This window comes from Crocodylus porosus, unplaced genomic scaffold (genome assembly GCF_001723895.1).
Source record: "Crocodylus porosus isolate Cpor-Errol unplaced genomic scaffold, CroPor_comp1, whole genome shotgun sequence".
In the NCBI taxonomy this organism is placed as follows: Eukaryota; Metazoa; Chordata; order Crocodylia; family Crocodylidae; genus Crocodylus; species Crocodylus porosus.
Genome location: NW_017728906.1, coordinates 80,006,093 through 80,022,540, shown reverse-complemented (window position 1 = coordinate 80,022,540; position 16,448 = coordinate 80,006,093). Strand labels below are relative to the sequence as shown.

The window sequence follows — 16,448 nt, the reverse complement described above, 5'->3', positions numbered from 1 at the left end:
CCTGACTGGCCCCTTGGGTCACCTGGAGGGGGATAAAAGGGGCAGCATGGGCTGACTTGGAGGAGAGCAGCAAGGGACAACAAGGAAGGAGCTTCACCACAGCTGGCAAGAGCTGAGCTAGTGGGGCAGGAGGGGTGCCCTAGAAGAGCCTGAAAGAGCAGGACCTGCAGGCCACAGTGGGACCCTCAGCAGTGCGGCGTGCGGCCGGCAGGAGAGGCTCTCCACTGGGCTCCAGGATCCCTTGGGAGAGGCTGCAGCCAGCAGGAGAGGCTCCCCTCCTCTCCAGCAAGGATCTGAGCAGTGACCTGAGAGGCTCTGCTTCCAGCTCCTCCAATCAGAGGCCAGGCAGCTCAACATGAGGCTGGGGCTCCAGGAAAGTCAAGACCCCTAGCAGGCTAGAGCCTACCAGTGGTGGCTGTGTGGTAGCGTTCCTGCCTACCGTGTGGGAGATCTGGCCTCAAGCCAGAAGTGACTTGGGATGAGTGAACTAACAAGAAGCAAGTCTTCTTGCAGTGGAAAGGGGCCCCTGTGTTTTCTCCCCCTCCAGGTACCAAGGCCCTATATTTCCTTGTCATTTTGCATTTTGTGCCCTTTTTTATATTTCACCAACCTGTATTGTTTGTTCTGCTGCTTGTGTTTTATATTTTGTTAACCCTGTTTTTATCAATGATTGTAAGTGTCTAACCTTTGTTGAATCCTGCCCCCTTGGGGCACTGTAGTGTCCACTATACCCTCTGATTTATGCCTGCTATGTTCCCAGTATTAAAAGGTATATGGTTAAGTCCCCATTGGTGGTATGGCTCTGGTCTATAGGGGGAGGAGAGTCCCTACACCTCCCACAGTGCTTGTGCACCTGCTTTGATCCCTTCAGTTGGAGAGGGGGGGATCTCTTGGAGTACCGCCCAGGTTACACTTTTATTAATTTCTCTTCTGTGTATTCAACTTTACCATGTTCTGTGTTTTCTGTTCCACACTTCTGGAACATTTTGTTATACATGCTATGTGTAAAGTACACTATAAGAAATAAATTGCATTACATTATAGCAATGAAATCAATGACCCTACATTATCAAAACAAGAGCTCCAGTTAAAATATATAAAGATCACGTTCTTCTTGTAGGGCATGGGCAGGCAATTATTTTGGGTGGAGGGCCACTTACCTAGTTTTGGCAGGCTGTTGAGGGCCACATGGGTAGCCCTGCCCCTTGACAGGTACCCCACCCCCTAGTCACCATCTTGGGACCAATGTCTTGGGACAAATGTCCTAGGGCCAGCACTGGTGGGGCCCAAAGCACAGCACAGGCTGGCAGGGGTCTATGAAGCCAGGCTGGGTTGCACCAGCAGGGAGAGGGGGGAGCTGGCCCAGCTCCATAGAGCCCCTGCTGGCTGGGACCCTGTGTTCCTGCCACCCTACTCTGGGCCCCACTGGCACTGGCCCCAGGACACCAGTATGGGCCCCACGTTCCTGCTGGCTCCCTGCCCACTCACTCCCAGTGCCCCCCAGCCCTATGGTACAGGCGGAGGGCAGTGCACAGCCCTGACCTCCCTGCTTGCCAGCAGGAAAGAAGTTGCTGTTGAGTGTGGGGAAAAGCAGCCCCTTGCCCACCTCATGGCCAGTGCTCCCTGGTGCAGCTCATGCAGGATTGTCTGGAGCAGGCACAGGCAGGCCCACATAGGCTGCAAGCAGCTGCAGCACAGGGTGCTGGCCATAGGGCGGGCGAGGGGCCACTTCCCCTCCCCCACCCATGCTCAGATTTTTCCTGGGCCACATTTCCCCAGGCTCCTTCCCTGCTTGGGGTCCTCCCCTGCTCTTCCCCTTTACCTGCAGTTCTGGTGTGGGGCAGCCACGTGGTCCCAGGCCAGAAGCCCTGCTGGGACTTCCGGCTGGTGGGGCAGGGCCAGATGGGTCCTGCTGTTGTGGTAGCCTGCTGAGCTTCCCCTGGGTCCTACTGCCCCTGGTTCCTATCATTTCTGACAGGAACCAAGGGCAGAGAAATATTAATTTTCTAAATTTTTTTTGTAGGGGTCCCGCAGGCTGGATAGAACGGCCTCATGGGCCAGATCCAGCCTGCGGACCATATTTTGCCCACCCCCGTTGTAGGGACTGCAGACTAAATTTATTTCTGGAAAAGGGGAATGCAGTAGGTGAGCTTGGTAATGTGTTCGCTCCATGGATGGAACAGGTGTTCTAGCATCTTGGAAAAAAGCGCAAGCTAAACTTCGCTGGTGGAATCAAACTATTTGTCATTTCATTTCATTCACCCACTGCTATTATGCTGTCTAACTAAATGATAGTCTGTTCCTATATTTCTATACAATGCCAATGTAAATAATAATTTACATCCTAAATGTAGACAGCAAAGAAATTAGAGGTGGGAAAATAATTTATTACATCATGTAGTACTTCTCCCTGACATTAAGAATGGAAGATCTGACAAGAAATAGGAGACTGAATAATAATTGTTATTATGGCCAGTAATAATCAGTTACTTCTTATAAAGCCTTTTTCATCCTTAGACCTCAAAGAACTCTCTAAGGCTTGCTAGAAATCATTACTTGGTGTGCTACTGTCCCTTCATTCCTTGTTCTTTGCCTGCATCTTCATCATGAAGCAGCACAGCTTTAGTTCTCTGAGCATCTGTTTTTACAAATTAGGCAGCTTTGTTAGCCCAACTAACTTTCGGTTCACTCTTTCCTCTTCCTTTCTAACTGGATGTCACTTGATCTGAAAGTGGGCGTTGCAGACTTTGACCAATCCTGTGGCATGCACTGTGCAGCGCTGGTTTGCTTTGCTTTCCTGCTGCAGTGTGCCAGATGCTCTCTCTTTACAGGGACCTGAGCTGTTAGAAATGTGGAAGCTTTTCCAAAGAGCTGGGAAGCTGAAGAGGAAACTAAATGATTCATAAGAGTAAGTAAAAATAACATAACAAAAGAATAGAGTACAAGTCAGTCCTCTGGAAACCTTTAAATAGACTTAAAAGCAATCTGAGTTGGATTTCATTATGTTGAGACTGTTCTAGCTGGTAGATGCTTTTGCCTGAGTGGTAAGGGAATTGGCAATTTATAAGTAGCAATTCATTTACTTTATTTAAAAGCCTTAATCTGTGCACTATTGTTTGTGTCTTGGAGGGATTGTTTCACTAAGAATGGGTTTAAGTACTAAATGTAAAATGTCGCCAAAGGTTCTCCCACACTAGTGAGATGCTGCGATTTTAATTTCCACCTCTGTGACTTTAGAGAGCACTGTTCTGTATTTTGTTGTACATTTACATTTTGAGAATTTACCAGTGCATTTAACAGGCATTAATAATAGTTGTTAAAATATTGATGACAGTCAGTTATATCTGCAAATTATACAAGACCAAAATACTTGCTGAGTTTTAGTATTTATTACTTAACTTTTGTAGCATCTAGCCACTGTCTGCAACTAGAATACCTGCCCATAGACAAGAAATAAGGCATGCAATTTTAATGGTGAGGGTAATGACTATCACAGTGGGTGCATCTACATGTGTGCTTTAATATGCCTATTTTACTGCACATTGAAGTGTAATGTAAAAAAAAGTGCGATTATGCCAATGCACAGTAAAATAAGCTATTGTAGATTAAGTGTCACTTAAAAATCATGTACATTCATTACTGCTCATTAAGGCAGCCTGATGTGCATTTCTTTAGTACCTTACATTGGATGTACTAAATTTAATGTGTATTAGAAAAAGTGCCTTAATGCATGTGTAGACGTGCCCAGTGATTCGCTTCCAGGGTGAATCAATCCCCTGGAGATCCTTTCAACTGTGCCCTGAGGTGCTGTACAATGTTAGCACTGATAAGTATACAAACATGATTCACAAGATACACCTGGAAGTTTCAAATAGAAATCATAGAAAAATTGGGATTGGAAGGTGTCACGGAGTGGGGCCTAGGAGCAGCCGTGATCCCACTAGCGCACCCTGCCATGCCAATTAGGTAATCCAGCACCCTCTTTTCTCGCCCGCCACGTCTTGTAGGTATATGGTTATAGAAGGGAGGCTGCCTCTTGTCACCCTGGACACCGTGCTATGCTTACACTGTCCCCCGTTCCGTATGGAGTGACCTGGTGCACCCCAGCCTTATGGGCTATGCAAGCCTCCTACCTCCCCTTTAGCACGCCCCAAGTCTCGCAGCTCTTCCGGACGTTATCAGGTCCTTTTCTTTTCTGTGCCCTGCCCAGCGTCCCTGGGCTTGTCACGCACCCAGCGCCCCTATATCCGTTAGCCCTCTCGGGCTTACTGACAGTACTGTTCCCAGCAGGGCTCAGGCGGCCTGAGCCTTACCTGGCCCCTTTGACCGTTCGGAGTCCCCACCACTGTGGAGCCCCTCTGGGATCCTTTCCAGTCCGCACCCCTACTGGGGTTTCTATCAATTCCCAGTTGGAAGGCTCAGGCCGCCTGAGCCCCTGGCCCCTTTGACCCTTCGGGGTCCCCACCACTGGAGAGCCCCTCTGGGATCCTTCTCTGTCCGCACCCCTCCTGGGGTTTCTATCAATAGTATACGCCCCCTCCTGGGGCTTCGCTCAATACTTGCCCTCACCAGGGCTTCTCTCTGTATTGCCCTCTCGTGGGGCTTCCTTCAAGTACGCGCCCGCTCCTGGGGCTTCTCTCTGCCCTCTCCAGGCTCCCTGTAATCACGGACTCACCCTCTCTGGGCTCGTCTCTCTAGTAGAACCCACCCTGGGCTTCTCTTTGTGTGGCTCTCCCCTTGGAGCCCCTGCGGGCTTCTCACTGGTGCTCCTTGCCAGTGGGGCTCAGGTGGCCTCAGCTGTGCCTGGCCCCAAAATCCTGTTTGCCCTTCTCAGGGCTGGGGTCTTGCATCCCAACTATGGTGCCCTCACTGGCACTGTGCTCCTCCCCAGGGCTGGGGTGGTACATCCTGCAATGCAGCACCACACTCCGGCCCTGGGAGCACCCCCACTCTACTGGGGCACTCCTAAATGAGGCCTCCTCCGTCCCCTTATAGCCTCACCTGGTCCTCTAGTACAGTAACGAAACAGAGCCATAAGCCAAACGGCTGTAACACAACAACAAGCCTCCTGGCTATAACATGAGATCTAAGCTCGCTTGGCTCTCTAACAATGGCCTCCCAGTCAGGGTTCTCTCCACCCTTACCGCTGGGCTGGGCTGGGCTGGGCTGCCAGACAGGAACAGCTAACTAGGCTCCGGCCTGGGCTGTTTATAAAGGCCTGGCCCTGCCCCCTTCTGGTCACCTGACCAGCACGGTTGCCCCAGCAACCATCACCTGAGCTGCCCTTGTGATGGGCAGCTGCCCTTATTCCTGCCTAGGAACAGGGCACCTGCGTGACCCTGTGACAGAAGGGCTTCTGATGGTGATCTAGTCCAATCCCCTGCCTGAAACAGGATTGCCCCTATCCAAACCATCTTCTACAAATCCATTGTCCATCTATTAACAAAATGGCATAGTCAATGCTGACACAGCACAAGACATAACACCCTAGCCTGCCACAGATAAAGCGAGTGCACCATAGCAGCCAATGTCCTGAATCTGTAGCGTTAAAAAGATTTGGATCTGTTGTGGTTTCTCTCAGTTCTTTCCAATAGAAAAACTAGCAGATGGCATTTTCTGAGGGATGCCTCAAGTCTGAAAGTTTGAGAACCATTGGACCATTGGAGGAAAATTGCTAGGGATGCTATGGATTCTTCCTCCTCACATTCTCCCTCTGTGTAATGGGGACAAGATTACTGACCTATCTTGTAATGTGCTTTGATATTCGCTGATAGAGTACTAGGCAGTGTTTATTTTATTCTTTAAGGTGAGACTGCATGTTTTAATGAAAGGCAAAAGAGCTTTGTAGAAGAGCTACAGTATAAAGAGGAAGTATGGGCTTGATGTGGAAATTACCAGATGTAATTCCATGGCTTGTGGTAAGGACTCAGACTGCAAGATCATAACTGGCCTTCTGGTCTTAAAATCTCTGATTCTTTTAGAAAGAAGTAGTCGCTTGCAAATTCTTGTAGGCAAAGGCTCTGGGCCTGCCGGGTGCTGGTTGATTTAAATATGGTGTTTATAGTCATTTCTATAAAAAGTTGGGCATCAGGCCCTTGGTCAGGAACGTAACTCCCCTATTATAACATTGTTTCTATGGGAAAATCAGATTAGACTTACATCGTTTCAACTTACAGTGCCTTTTCCAGGAACGTAACTTGCTGTAAGTGCGAGGACTGCCTGTATATGAGGGGGAGAGAAAAAGACAATTCTATTTTTACAATTCTATTTTTCTATTTCTAAATGGCAACTCAGCCTTACACTTGGTACAAGAGCACCACTGGAATGCAACCAACCAGCGAGAGGGAATGGGTAGTCAGTTAATGCACAAAATAGTAGCCAAAGGGAAAAATGTTCACTGAGAGACTTCTTCTACTGCTGTGGATAGTGCAATGGGATCTTTATTAGCATATCAGTTCCTTACCTTTATCTGGAAGATCTTTACAGTAAATTTGGTACTTAGGGTATTTACTTTGGAAGGACCCACGTGGGATTTGAACATGTGCTTCCACAGAGGACAATATGGGGTGCAGGGGAGGTGGACCCTTAGAGCCACTCCCTTTATCTTAATACAGTTCAGCTTTCCTTGTAAGGTACGGGGATGTGAGCCTCAGGTCAAAGCTGTGAGCCAGTCATTGGCCCCCAAGTTAGCAATTTTTGATTTGAGAAGATCTCTGGGCAGCTGCACCATCTCCCAGAACACCATGGGTGCACAATGGAAGTCCATAGTGCCCTAGGCATGACTCCTCTTATCATAAACCATGCCCACTGGAAATTTCTTAGCTGGCTCAAGAGGTGGTGTGGGAATCCAAGGTGAGGTGGGCATTCCTATGGCCCCGTGAAGATGTGAGAGTTCTGTGGCTTTCTCCCATTTTCTCTGGCTGAATGGAGCAGCATTGGCCAGACTGGACTTCTATTACACCATCATGAATCCCGTATACTCTTTAACAGTGATATGTGTTGCTTCATTCTGGTGCCAGATATTTAGTGGAGGGATGTTAACTAGTACTGGTAACCATACAAATTTTGTTGGCTTCAATGTGTCTGTGATCATTCTTATGGTCTAATTCAACCGTGTTTTCACTAAACTGTTGTAAATAGAATTTAACCAAATGGGGACACCTTGTTATAGCCCCATACTGTGAAGTGTTTGTGCATTGACTGTCCATGGGGCACTATCAGTTTATTGAGAAAACAGTTTCTGTTCTTTGTTCAGGAGACAGTTTCTACTTTCAAATTCTCACTTACTTTAATGAGGTGGTATTTTTATGTGAGAGTGGGATTGACTTACCCATAGATACAGTGGCTGCGGATATTACACCAAACGGTGATCGGCTGGATCTGAGCATGGTATGAGAACAAACATGGCAACATGGTCTTGAACTTAGTTTCTAGAAGTTATCATGGATGATGGTCCTCAGTGGGTGCATCTACACAAGATGCTAGAAGCTCAGTAGACTAATTCTACTGTGCAGTAGGGCATCATGGTGAAAGCCATGCTAATGCATTAATTCACAGCAGAATTTGTCTACAGTGCATTAGCATCATTTAAAAAAGGCGTGCTGGCACTACTGCGTAGTAGCACCAATTATGAAACATTTAATTAGTATCTGTTATTATAGACGCTAAACATTGTGCTGTAATTATGGCACAATAATACATGTGTAGTGTGCCCTGTATTTTGGAAATTAAAATTAATAAGTCTAAGGAAATATTAGCAGACTACACAAAGTGTGTGGAGATGGAGTTTAGTAGATTATTAGGATATGAATTAAATAGTCACAACTAGAACTGAGCCTTTTAGGAGTTCATTCTTTTGGGGCCCTAGGGGCTGGTTTTGTGACCCAGAATTACCTGAATATACTTACTTCAGTTGATCACCACAGCAGACCAAACTCCTGACCTCTTTTACAGCAGACCAGTGTGCAATGGGTTTATATACAGTCCACATGGACATCTTCAGTTTTCTTTTCCCCTTAATATCCATGCCTATTGTATGTAGTGAGTGCTAGCATTTGGTCACAGGTGCCTTGCATTGTTCAGAAATCTGTTGAAATATCACTCAAAAGCTGTTCTGCCATGGACACAATTCTTTGTAGGGTTGTGTATTCTAGGAGCTTGTAGCTACAGCTCAGGAATAATATTGGGTGACAGAGTCTTTGTGTGGTTTTGGTATAGCTGTCACTTCAGCATCGTGTTCTCCTGTATGACATTGTACACTTAAGATGGACATCCAGTGTTATTTTTTCTCTCGACATATTGGAAGACTTCTAGTAATGCTGTAGTAGCTGAAGCTTCCCTTCTTTTCATCAGTCTCGGTGCCTGTTCTGTGTCTTTCTTAAAATAGTTTAAAACTTTAGATTTGGTCAAGGTGTGGTGATTGCTTGTGCTGACTCTCTCCTTGATTGACTCCTTGAACATATTATCTTTATCTGCTTTAGCAAGCTTTGTCAGGTATGTGGCAACTGTATTTGGAAAGAGATTCAATCACTGTGTGTCTGGTGAGCTTTGTGCTGCACTGAACTTCTTGCATCATGCCTCCTTGCTATAACTTGACATGTCCACTTCTCTTGGCCTTATTTAGGCTCCCTAGAATGTCATTGGTTATTTCTGGATCACTAAATCATTTGTACTGTTTAGTGAGCTCTGTACATTTTCCATCTAGACATGGGAAATAATTAGGGACCTACCGAAATTGCAATTTTGCATTTTTGATGGGCTCACAGCAAAAAACCCCCAACTTACCAGCAAGCAGAACAAAGGGTGGGAAGCCAAGCAATCCTGAAGCACAGGGGGGGAGAGGAAGGAGGGGAAGGGGGGGAGAGGGAGAAAATTAGAGACCTGTGACAAAGGCTTAGCCCCTTTGTCCTGAGGGGAGTCCCTTTGTCCCTGACAGGAGCCTCCAGAGCCAGTCAGGGAAACAAGAGGCTTTTGGCACCTTCTTTTAAGCAGCCATAGGCATGCTGTTATAGCATGCTATAGCCTGTGGAGGACTGAGCATGAACACTGAGAACAAATCCTCCAAGATGGCCAAATACTTTTCAGTTCTGGATCATGTCAGGCAGTGTCCTGCAGGGACCTCGCATGCAGATGGAGGCTGACTGTTCCGTATGGCCTGCAGTACGACTCTGGGTGTGCTCAGGAAAACCAGTATAGATAGACACTTAGAGTCTGAGGTGCATGTGAAGAGGAAGGCTGTTGTAGAAGCTGAAGGTCAGAGCAAGAAAAAAGCAACTGTGTCCTTGCTCTTTCAAAGGACCATGGAAAACAGCTTGGCAAAGTGAGAGGTAGCATTTTCCCTTGTGGAGTCTTTCGCAGCACTGAACATCTGGCTGGAGAAACTTAATTACCCAAAGTTAAGGGACTACCTGAACCAATGTGTGCCAAGTGCTGCCAGCTTTCCACGTGCTTCGCCAAACTTCACCAACAAGCTTCAGGAAGACTGTCTCTCTGCAGTGATGGCTTTGTATGTACAGTCCACAAAGTCTGAATTGGCAAAGTATGAATCCTTCTCCATTGTGGCCAGTGAAGCTACTGGCTCTCAAGATAACTACATGCTGCACATTTTATTTGTATCTGGAAGCTGGACAGACTGGGACCTGTCTATGTTTCAAACAGAGCTGGTCCATCTCACATTTGTTAATTTTTCTGCTGTGTCTCAGGCCATAGTGAAGTCAGTTGCCAACTATGGCTTAGAATTTAACAAGCTTTCAGCATTCCCGTCTGACAATGCCATATACATGTGCAAGGCTTTCTCTGATGTGCTCCAAGAAATGCTGCCCAGAGCAGTTCATATCACCTCCAACATGCACATTTCATCTCTAGTAAGTGATATCTGGCACACACAGATCCCCAAGGTGGATGACCTTGTGTCCTCCTTTTGGATAGTGTTTGAAGACTATCTTAGCTGTAAAGTCTGGTATAGGGAGTCTTTTGCCAGTCAAATTTAGGACTCACATGCCACTGTGTTGCTGCCATCAGAGCCTGTGCTCACCAGGTGGAACTTGTGGTTCAATGTGGTCCATTACCACACCAAACATATGCAGCACTACCAGCAGTTTGTGAGTGAGGAGCTGGAAATCACACCTAGCACACAGTGCATGCTTAAGCTGCACAATCTCTTAAGATGGGGCAACATTCAAGATCAGGTGATGTTTGTGGCTGAAAATGCCACCTGGTTCATGGAGCTTGTAATGTGGTTTGACGGCTGTGATTCACCATGCACACAACAAGCTGATGGATTTGATAAGTTGGGTCAAAGGCAGGGCATCACAAGAACTGTCAAGCTGTCCTTGTGAAAACCAATGGAGATGGGAACTGTTCCAGACAATAGTTGTAAAGCTGAACCAATACTACAGGTAAGATTCATCACTGCCACCGTGGTTCAGACAATTGGCTGCTTCCTTCCTTAGTGCTGTTCGCATTTTGGACTCCAACTGGTGTTCTGACTTGTGACCCTCAGCTACTGCAATCAATCCCTGGATGGAAGAAAGAGCATGACAACAAACATGCTGCTTAGGTGAACTTCGTTAAAGAGTGCCAGATGCTTGTGCCTGTACCTGTGTTCTGGGACTGCCTGTGACTGGTTTCCACATCTCTATGCCCTGGAAAGGCACTGCCTCACCATTCCAACAAATTCAGTGGCTGCTGAGCGTGCCATCTCAGTGTATGGCAAATGCTCACCCCACAGAGACAGAGGATGTCTGCAGTTACTGCCACTGGATGCAGCATGCTAGCATTTAACTGCTAACATGAATTTCCTGTCTCAAGGTTAGCACTGGGTAAACTCCTTTTTTCAATGTCTTTTAATAAAGTGTATAGTGATAGCATTAGTTACAATTCATGTTGTGTATAGCTTTAATTTCATAAGACATTTCAGTTTAGAGTTAAATTAAATGCTTAGATTGCTTAATGACATGCTAATTAATGGATTTGGCAGGCTTAACCCCCTGATTTAAGCCCATGGAAGCCATTAAGGGAAAGATTATTAAGAAATCAATCCATAGTTTTGGGTCATCTGGCAATCTGCGGGGAAGTGCGGAACTGGTGGGTCCCCTCAGCCAATCAGAGGCATGGGGGTGGCCCCTGCCACAATCAGCCCATGAAAACAGTGGCCTGCCCCATGATCTGCCTGCAAAACTTGCTGGCTGCCTCCTTGAGTTGGACAGACCACTACGAATAATTGTTTTTGGCAGTCTTGGAGGATAGGTTGGGCAGTGGCTTTAAAGATTGCTTTGGTAAACAGTGATACCTTGCGAGATACAGACTGTTTGTCAATAAGTTTAGCATAATTGTCCCAGTCTGTCCGCCTGCAGTTCCAATGTAGCCTTGCACTGAGGATCGTAATAGGCAGTGAAAACAGGGTGATGTTGAAAGTGGGGAAGCTTCCAAGGATTCTGGTAGGGAAGGGTGCCTGCAGAGGTGACTTTAACTGGGGTCTAGAAGATAATCCTGGTTCCAAGAGAGAGAGTGAAGTGTTGCTGTTTTCTTACAATCATGAAGAAAATGTAACATTGGTGGAATTTTCAAGGTCTGTTCCACTTTGATCAAATTCTTCATATTCCTGTGACGTGGTGATAGGATGCAGGAGTTACAGGAGAATAGGAGCATGCTGTGATTGATGGGGGTGGTAATCATTAGCCACTTTAAACTGACTAATCCTTATGATATCTCAATACTGGGATAAATGGCAGTTTCTCCACATCAACAAAGCTGGATCTTGTACAGAAGTATTTTGCAAGGTCAAAACCCAGATTAGGAAACATTTTGCAACAGAAGAATGAATACAGGTTCCCTGAAAACAGTTAATATCGATATTGTATTGGGAAGAAATAATTTCAAGAATATTTGTAGTACTTGATGGTTGAAAAGCCCATGACATTTTACTGTAGCACCTAGAGAAGAGCCAACATTTTTATGGGTATGAATGAGTACTATACAACGGGAGCACTGTGACTCCAGCAACAATATGCTAAATATTTTAATTATCTTTTTCAGAAAATCTTGTTAGGACCAACTGTAGCAACCAATGGAAGGCTCTTTGGAAAGATCAATTCAACTGTGCCAAGAAAACAGTCAGTGGATGTCACAACTTCCAGAAAGTCTCTGGAATGTACCTCTCTATAACTTATCCCTTCCAGGTAAATATTAACTTTGTCCTTTGGATACAAGGTACTGTTTTGTCTTTTAGACATCAGATCACCCTGTTTATTCCTTTTCAGGACATTTGTATTTGTTACTTTGAGGGTGAACAGTTAAAGGTTTGGGTTTTTTTCCCCCTTGCAACCACAGAGTGTGATCTTGTCAGGTTTACAAGGTAATCCATGTTAGGGTGGGCCTATGCTTGAGTGGAAGAGTTTTAAGAAACAGTGCAGGATGTGGTGTTAGCAATTGAGTTGGTGGCATTTTTCCTTCTGATGCATTAAAAACATTATTAACCTTGTTTATTAAGCATTATGTGTTTTTCTAAAACAGAGACAGATTTATATTCTCTTCTTTGTTTCTTTATGATTTGTTTAAAAAAAAAGGACTAGAAGGTGATGATTTTATTGTTAAAGAAGTTGAAGAGTATTTTGTTCGTTCTTACAGAATTTGACTTCATGGTATTTTTAAGCTGGGTTATTGGCACTCCTGAGCACTGTATTTAGCCTAGTTTGGATCAGTCATACTAAAGTAACTGTGTCCTTTTGTATGCTACTAGGATTTCTGAATGAGTATTCTATAGTCTTTTGCGCTACAACAAACAGAGCTTCTCTTATTCCTTCATAGTGAATTGTGGGTGAACTTGTCTTTCCTGGGCTGAAGGAGAGAATTGTGGAAAAGGCATTGGAGGTCTAGCAGCATTCAAATGATTAGCCCAGAGGTGCTCAAACCCTGGCCTGTGAGCCTGGTTTGGTCTGCAGAGTCATATTATCTAGCTCATGCGGCTCCCCACAACTTCAAAAATTTGGCAGTAGGGGGAGCAGTGGCAGCTAAGTGCTACTCCCTTGCTGTCAAATGTTTGGACCCGGGGAGCCCTGCAGGCCAGATAGCATGCCTCTGCATGCTAGCTCGATCATATGTGGCCAATTGGGGTGGCATAGGGTAGTGCAGGGTCAATTAGGGTAGTGCAGGGCATTGGAGATCTGAACAGGGTGCTTGGAAAAAGTTGGGGCTGTGCAGAGCTGAGTTGGGTGGCACAAGGGAGTACCAGGCCGAGTGGGGCTGAGCAGGGCAGGGTAGGACAGCACAGAATGGCATGGGGCTGAACAGGTCTGGGAGGAAGCAGCACAGGGCTCTGTCCTGGCATGCAGGACCCAAACTGGCCTTTGGATTGGTCCTGTGCCACTTATCCAGCCTACAGCTGAAAGCTGGAGCACCACTGGTTTAGCTAAAATTTTTATTGTACAGTGACTAGGAGACGTAGATCCCTTATTCAGGTTTTAGCTTTACATTCGCAGATGAGGGAACCATTGAGTTGAAAGCACCTGCACACTCAGGTAAGTGGCTTTTGTGTGCGGATGGAAGCTAAGTTAGGGGCAGTACCTGAGTCAAAGCTGGGGTTAAATCTGCAGTGGGGCTCTGTCTTTAGCAATATCAGGAAAATCAAATCTTGTCCTGTGTTTTTCTGCTGTGGGTCTCTTGGCAAGAACAGAGGGAACTGCCATGGGAATTTTCAGTCCTTTATTGAAGTCATGGAGTGTGAGTAAAGTTTATCAAAAAGATCTTTCATCTCTACTCTGTCAGAAATTTGATGTAAATATGTCATTAATATCAAAATAAACACCCTGTCTCACTCAGGGTTCACTTTCTTATCATTCTTTTAATTCTCCAGTCGTTTATGGCCTGCTCCAAAGCCACTGAAGTCAATGAAGAATTTACAGTGAGCTTTGGACTAGGGCTTCAGGATAAGCAAGACCTGAATTTCTGATCCAATTAACAAGACAGAGGGAACAAAAAACCTCTTCTAAAATCCTTCTAGGCCAGGAAAAGAAAAAGATCATTACCCCAATTTTTTTTTCCTTTTGCAAATCATCTTTGAAGAACCAACAGTGTGTTCAGCACTTTTGTAATGGAAGAAAATATGGTTCTTTTTTCCAAGGAACTTACAGTTTAAATAGTTTGCTTGTAAACTTTTGACTGTTTGTCTCTTGGATACAATTAAAACTTTATCTCCTTACAATCAGGCTAGTCCTGCTGGCCTGATGAATGATAATGTGGGGTGATTATATACTCACTGGGCAATCTACATGAGATGCTTTACTGTGCATTAGATTATCCTAAAGTATAGTAAATTGTCACTGTATACACATGCACAGCAATTACTGTGCAATAGATTAGTCTAATGTACCGTTTTCTAGTACCTGTAGATACGGGTACTAGAAATTGATGCATTAAACTAATTGCTTCTGGCCAGCCTAGGCAGCAGGGGGTCACAGAGGGTGGGGAGAGCTGTCCGGGCTCAGCGGGATGCTGTCTGCCAGGCACATGGAGATTGGGACCTAACCCAATATCTGCAAAGCAGGGAAAGCTCTCCCAGCTGCCACGTAACTGCCTCCTAGCCACATGGATATTGGAATGGGTCCTGATCTCTACATCACTGGGAGGCAGCTGCCAGGAAGATGGGACAGCTCTCTTGCCTCATGAAGATTGGGAAAGGTCCCGATCTCAATGTGGCTGGGAACCAGCTTCCTGGCAGCTGGGACAGCTCTCCCCCACCCTGCAGAGATTGGGACCAGCCCCCAAACCCCCTACCGGCCTGGGACTGGCACCTGAGGAAGCTGCAGAGGGACAGAGCAAGGCAGGAGCAGCCCTAGACTGAACTGCTCCTTTTGGGAGCACTTTCAGATGCACTTGGTAGCACGGTTTAATGCACTTGAATTTTCTGCACAGAAAATTCAGGCACATTAATTGAACATACAGGTGGCTGGGAACTGTCCTATAACAATGTATGAATCATATATAGAGGCCCAGTTCTTGTGGTGCTTTCTGTATGACACTGTTGATTTAAATCAAGATGAGGTTGCCTGAAAAAGCCACTTGAGTAAGAAGGATAAAAAATAGCTCGTGGTAAGTCATTTCTCTGCGAACGCTTGAACACCGTGAAGGGATATAGTAGGACTCTTAGATTTTGCCTGCTTGACAGCTAGCTACAATGCTGGTTGGAGTCAGGACAGGAAAAGTCTAAAAACGAGAGGCCAAAAAAATTGTGGTTGTTTTTCAAAAAATGCTTATTGAGGAGAGGAGAATAGTGATTCATTGGAGCTGGACTGAGACATAGGCAGCGACTCAGAAGCAGATAGGCCCGCTCTGTTTTATAAAGGCTTAACCATCCCCAGAGAAGACTGATCTGTATAGACTGCTTGTTTATCCTTTCCTTCTAAATCAGGGGCAGGCAATTATTTCGGGTGGAGGGCCATTTATTGAGTTTTGGCAAGCCATTGAGGACCACATGACATGCTAGGGTCGGAAGGGACCTCAACAGATGATTGAGTCTGACTCCCTGCCTAGGCAGGAAAGAGTGCTGGGGTCAGATGACCACAGCCAGATGCCTGTCCAGCCTTCTGGATTAATTTTCTAAATTTTTTGGGGGCTCTGCGGGCCAGATAGAATGGCCTGGTGGGCTGCATCTGGCCTGTGGGCTGCATTTTGCCCACCCCTGTTCAAAATGCTTTGTTTCTGCTGTTAAGATTAAAGACCACTTCGTTTTAAGAAAGGTATCTATCCAGTGCACTTACCTCTGGTCACAAGCTTCCGAAGGTAAGAGCCACAGATGCTGAATCCAGATGAATTGGCTGGGTAAGCATGGTTGTATGGTTGCTACAAAGAGGGCACATCTATACGTGCACTTTACTGTTGAGTTGGCTAATTAGCTCCACAGTAAAACATCATAGTTTAATGTGTGCCCATGTTAGGGCTCAGTAAGCTAATTAATTCTGCTGTAGGATAGTACTGCCTGACGCAAGTACTATCCTACAGCAGAATACTTACACATACTGAAACATGTGTTTGGCCCATGACCAGCTGGGGAGTGAGGGTGCTACAGTGTGGGTGCTGCCTGATGCCACCACCCAGAATCTGAGACTGATTCTGGACCCGCTGCTCTGGGTCAGTTGCTTCTGGGTGCAGTGTCTTCACATGCACCTGGGACCATCCTGCCTTGAATTCCTGTCATCCCTGGCACACACGAAGACTGCACCTGAGAGCAGTTGACTCTGGCATGAACTACACCAGAGTTTATTCAGGTGCATTTAATACTATGTGTAGATGCTTCCAGGGTATTTTATCCCATAATACTTAATACTCCCTTTAGGAAGGGAGAGTTGTCAGATTCACCCTGGCACAGGTGACATGTGGGGAGGTCACTGGGGGAGGCATGTGCCCCCCCCAAGATTGACTGCCACTGGCTTTTGCGGGCAGTCACTGCTCGC

The 16,448-nt window shown here is 46.0% G+C and overlaps 1 protein-coding gene across 2 annotated transcripts in view; it reads left to right on the top strand.

Moving 5' to 3' along the window:
* The first annotated feature begins 2,775 nt into the window (after positions 1-2,775).
* PLCXD1 (phosphatidylinositol specific phospholipase C X domain containing 1) overlaps positions 2,776-16,448 on the top strand; it is a 30,860-nt gene continuing 17,187 nt past the window's right edge. The window contains exons 1-2 of one of the 2 annotated variants that reach the window (XM_019529417.1): positions 2,777-2,908; positions 12,037-12,179. In XM_019529417.1, coding sequence (XP_019384962.1) covers positions 12,068-12,179 — 112 coding nt within the window. In that variant the 5' untranslated portion in view covers positions 2,777-2,908; positions 12,037-12,067. Of the gene's footprint in view, positions 2,909-12,036; positions 12,180-16,448 lie in introns of both variants that reach the window. The other variant, XM_019529418.1, reaches the window with a different exon arrangement.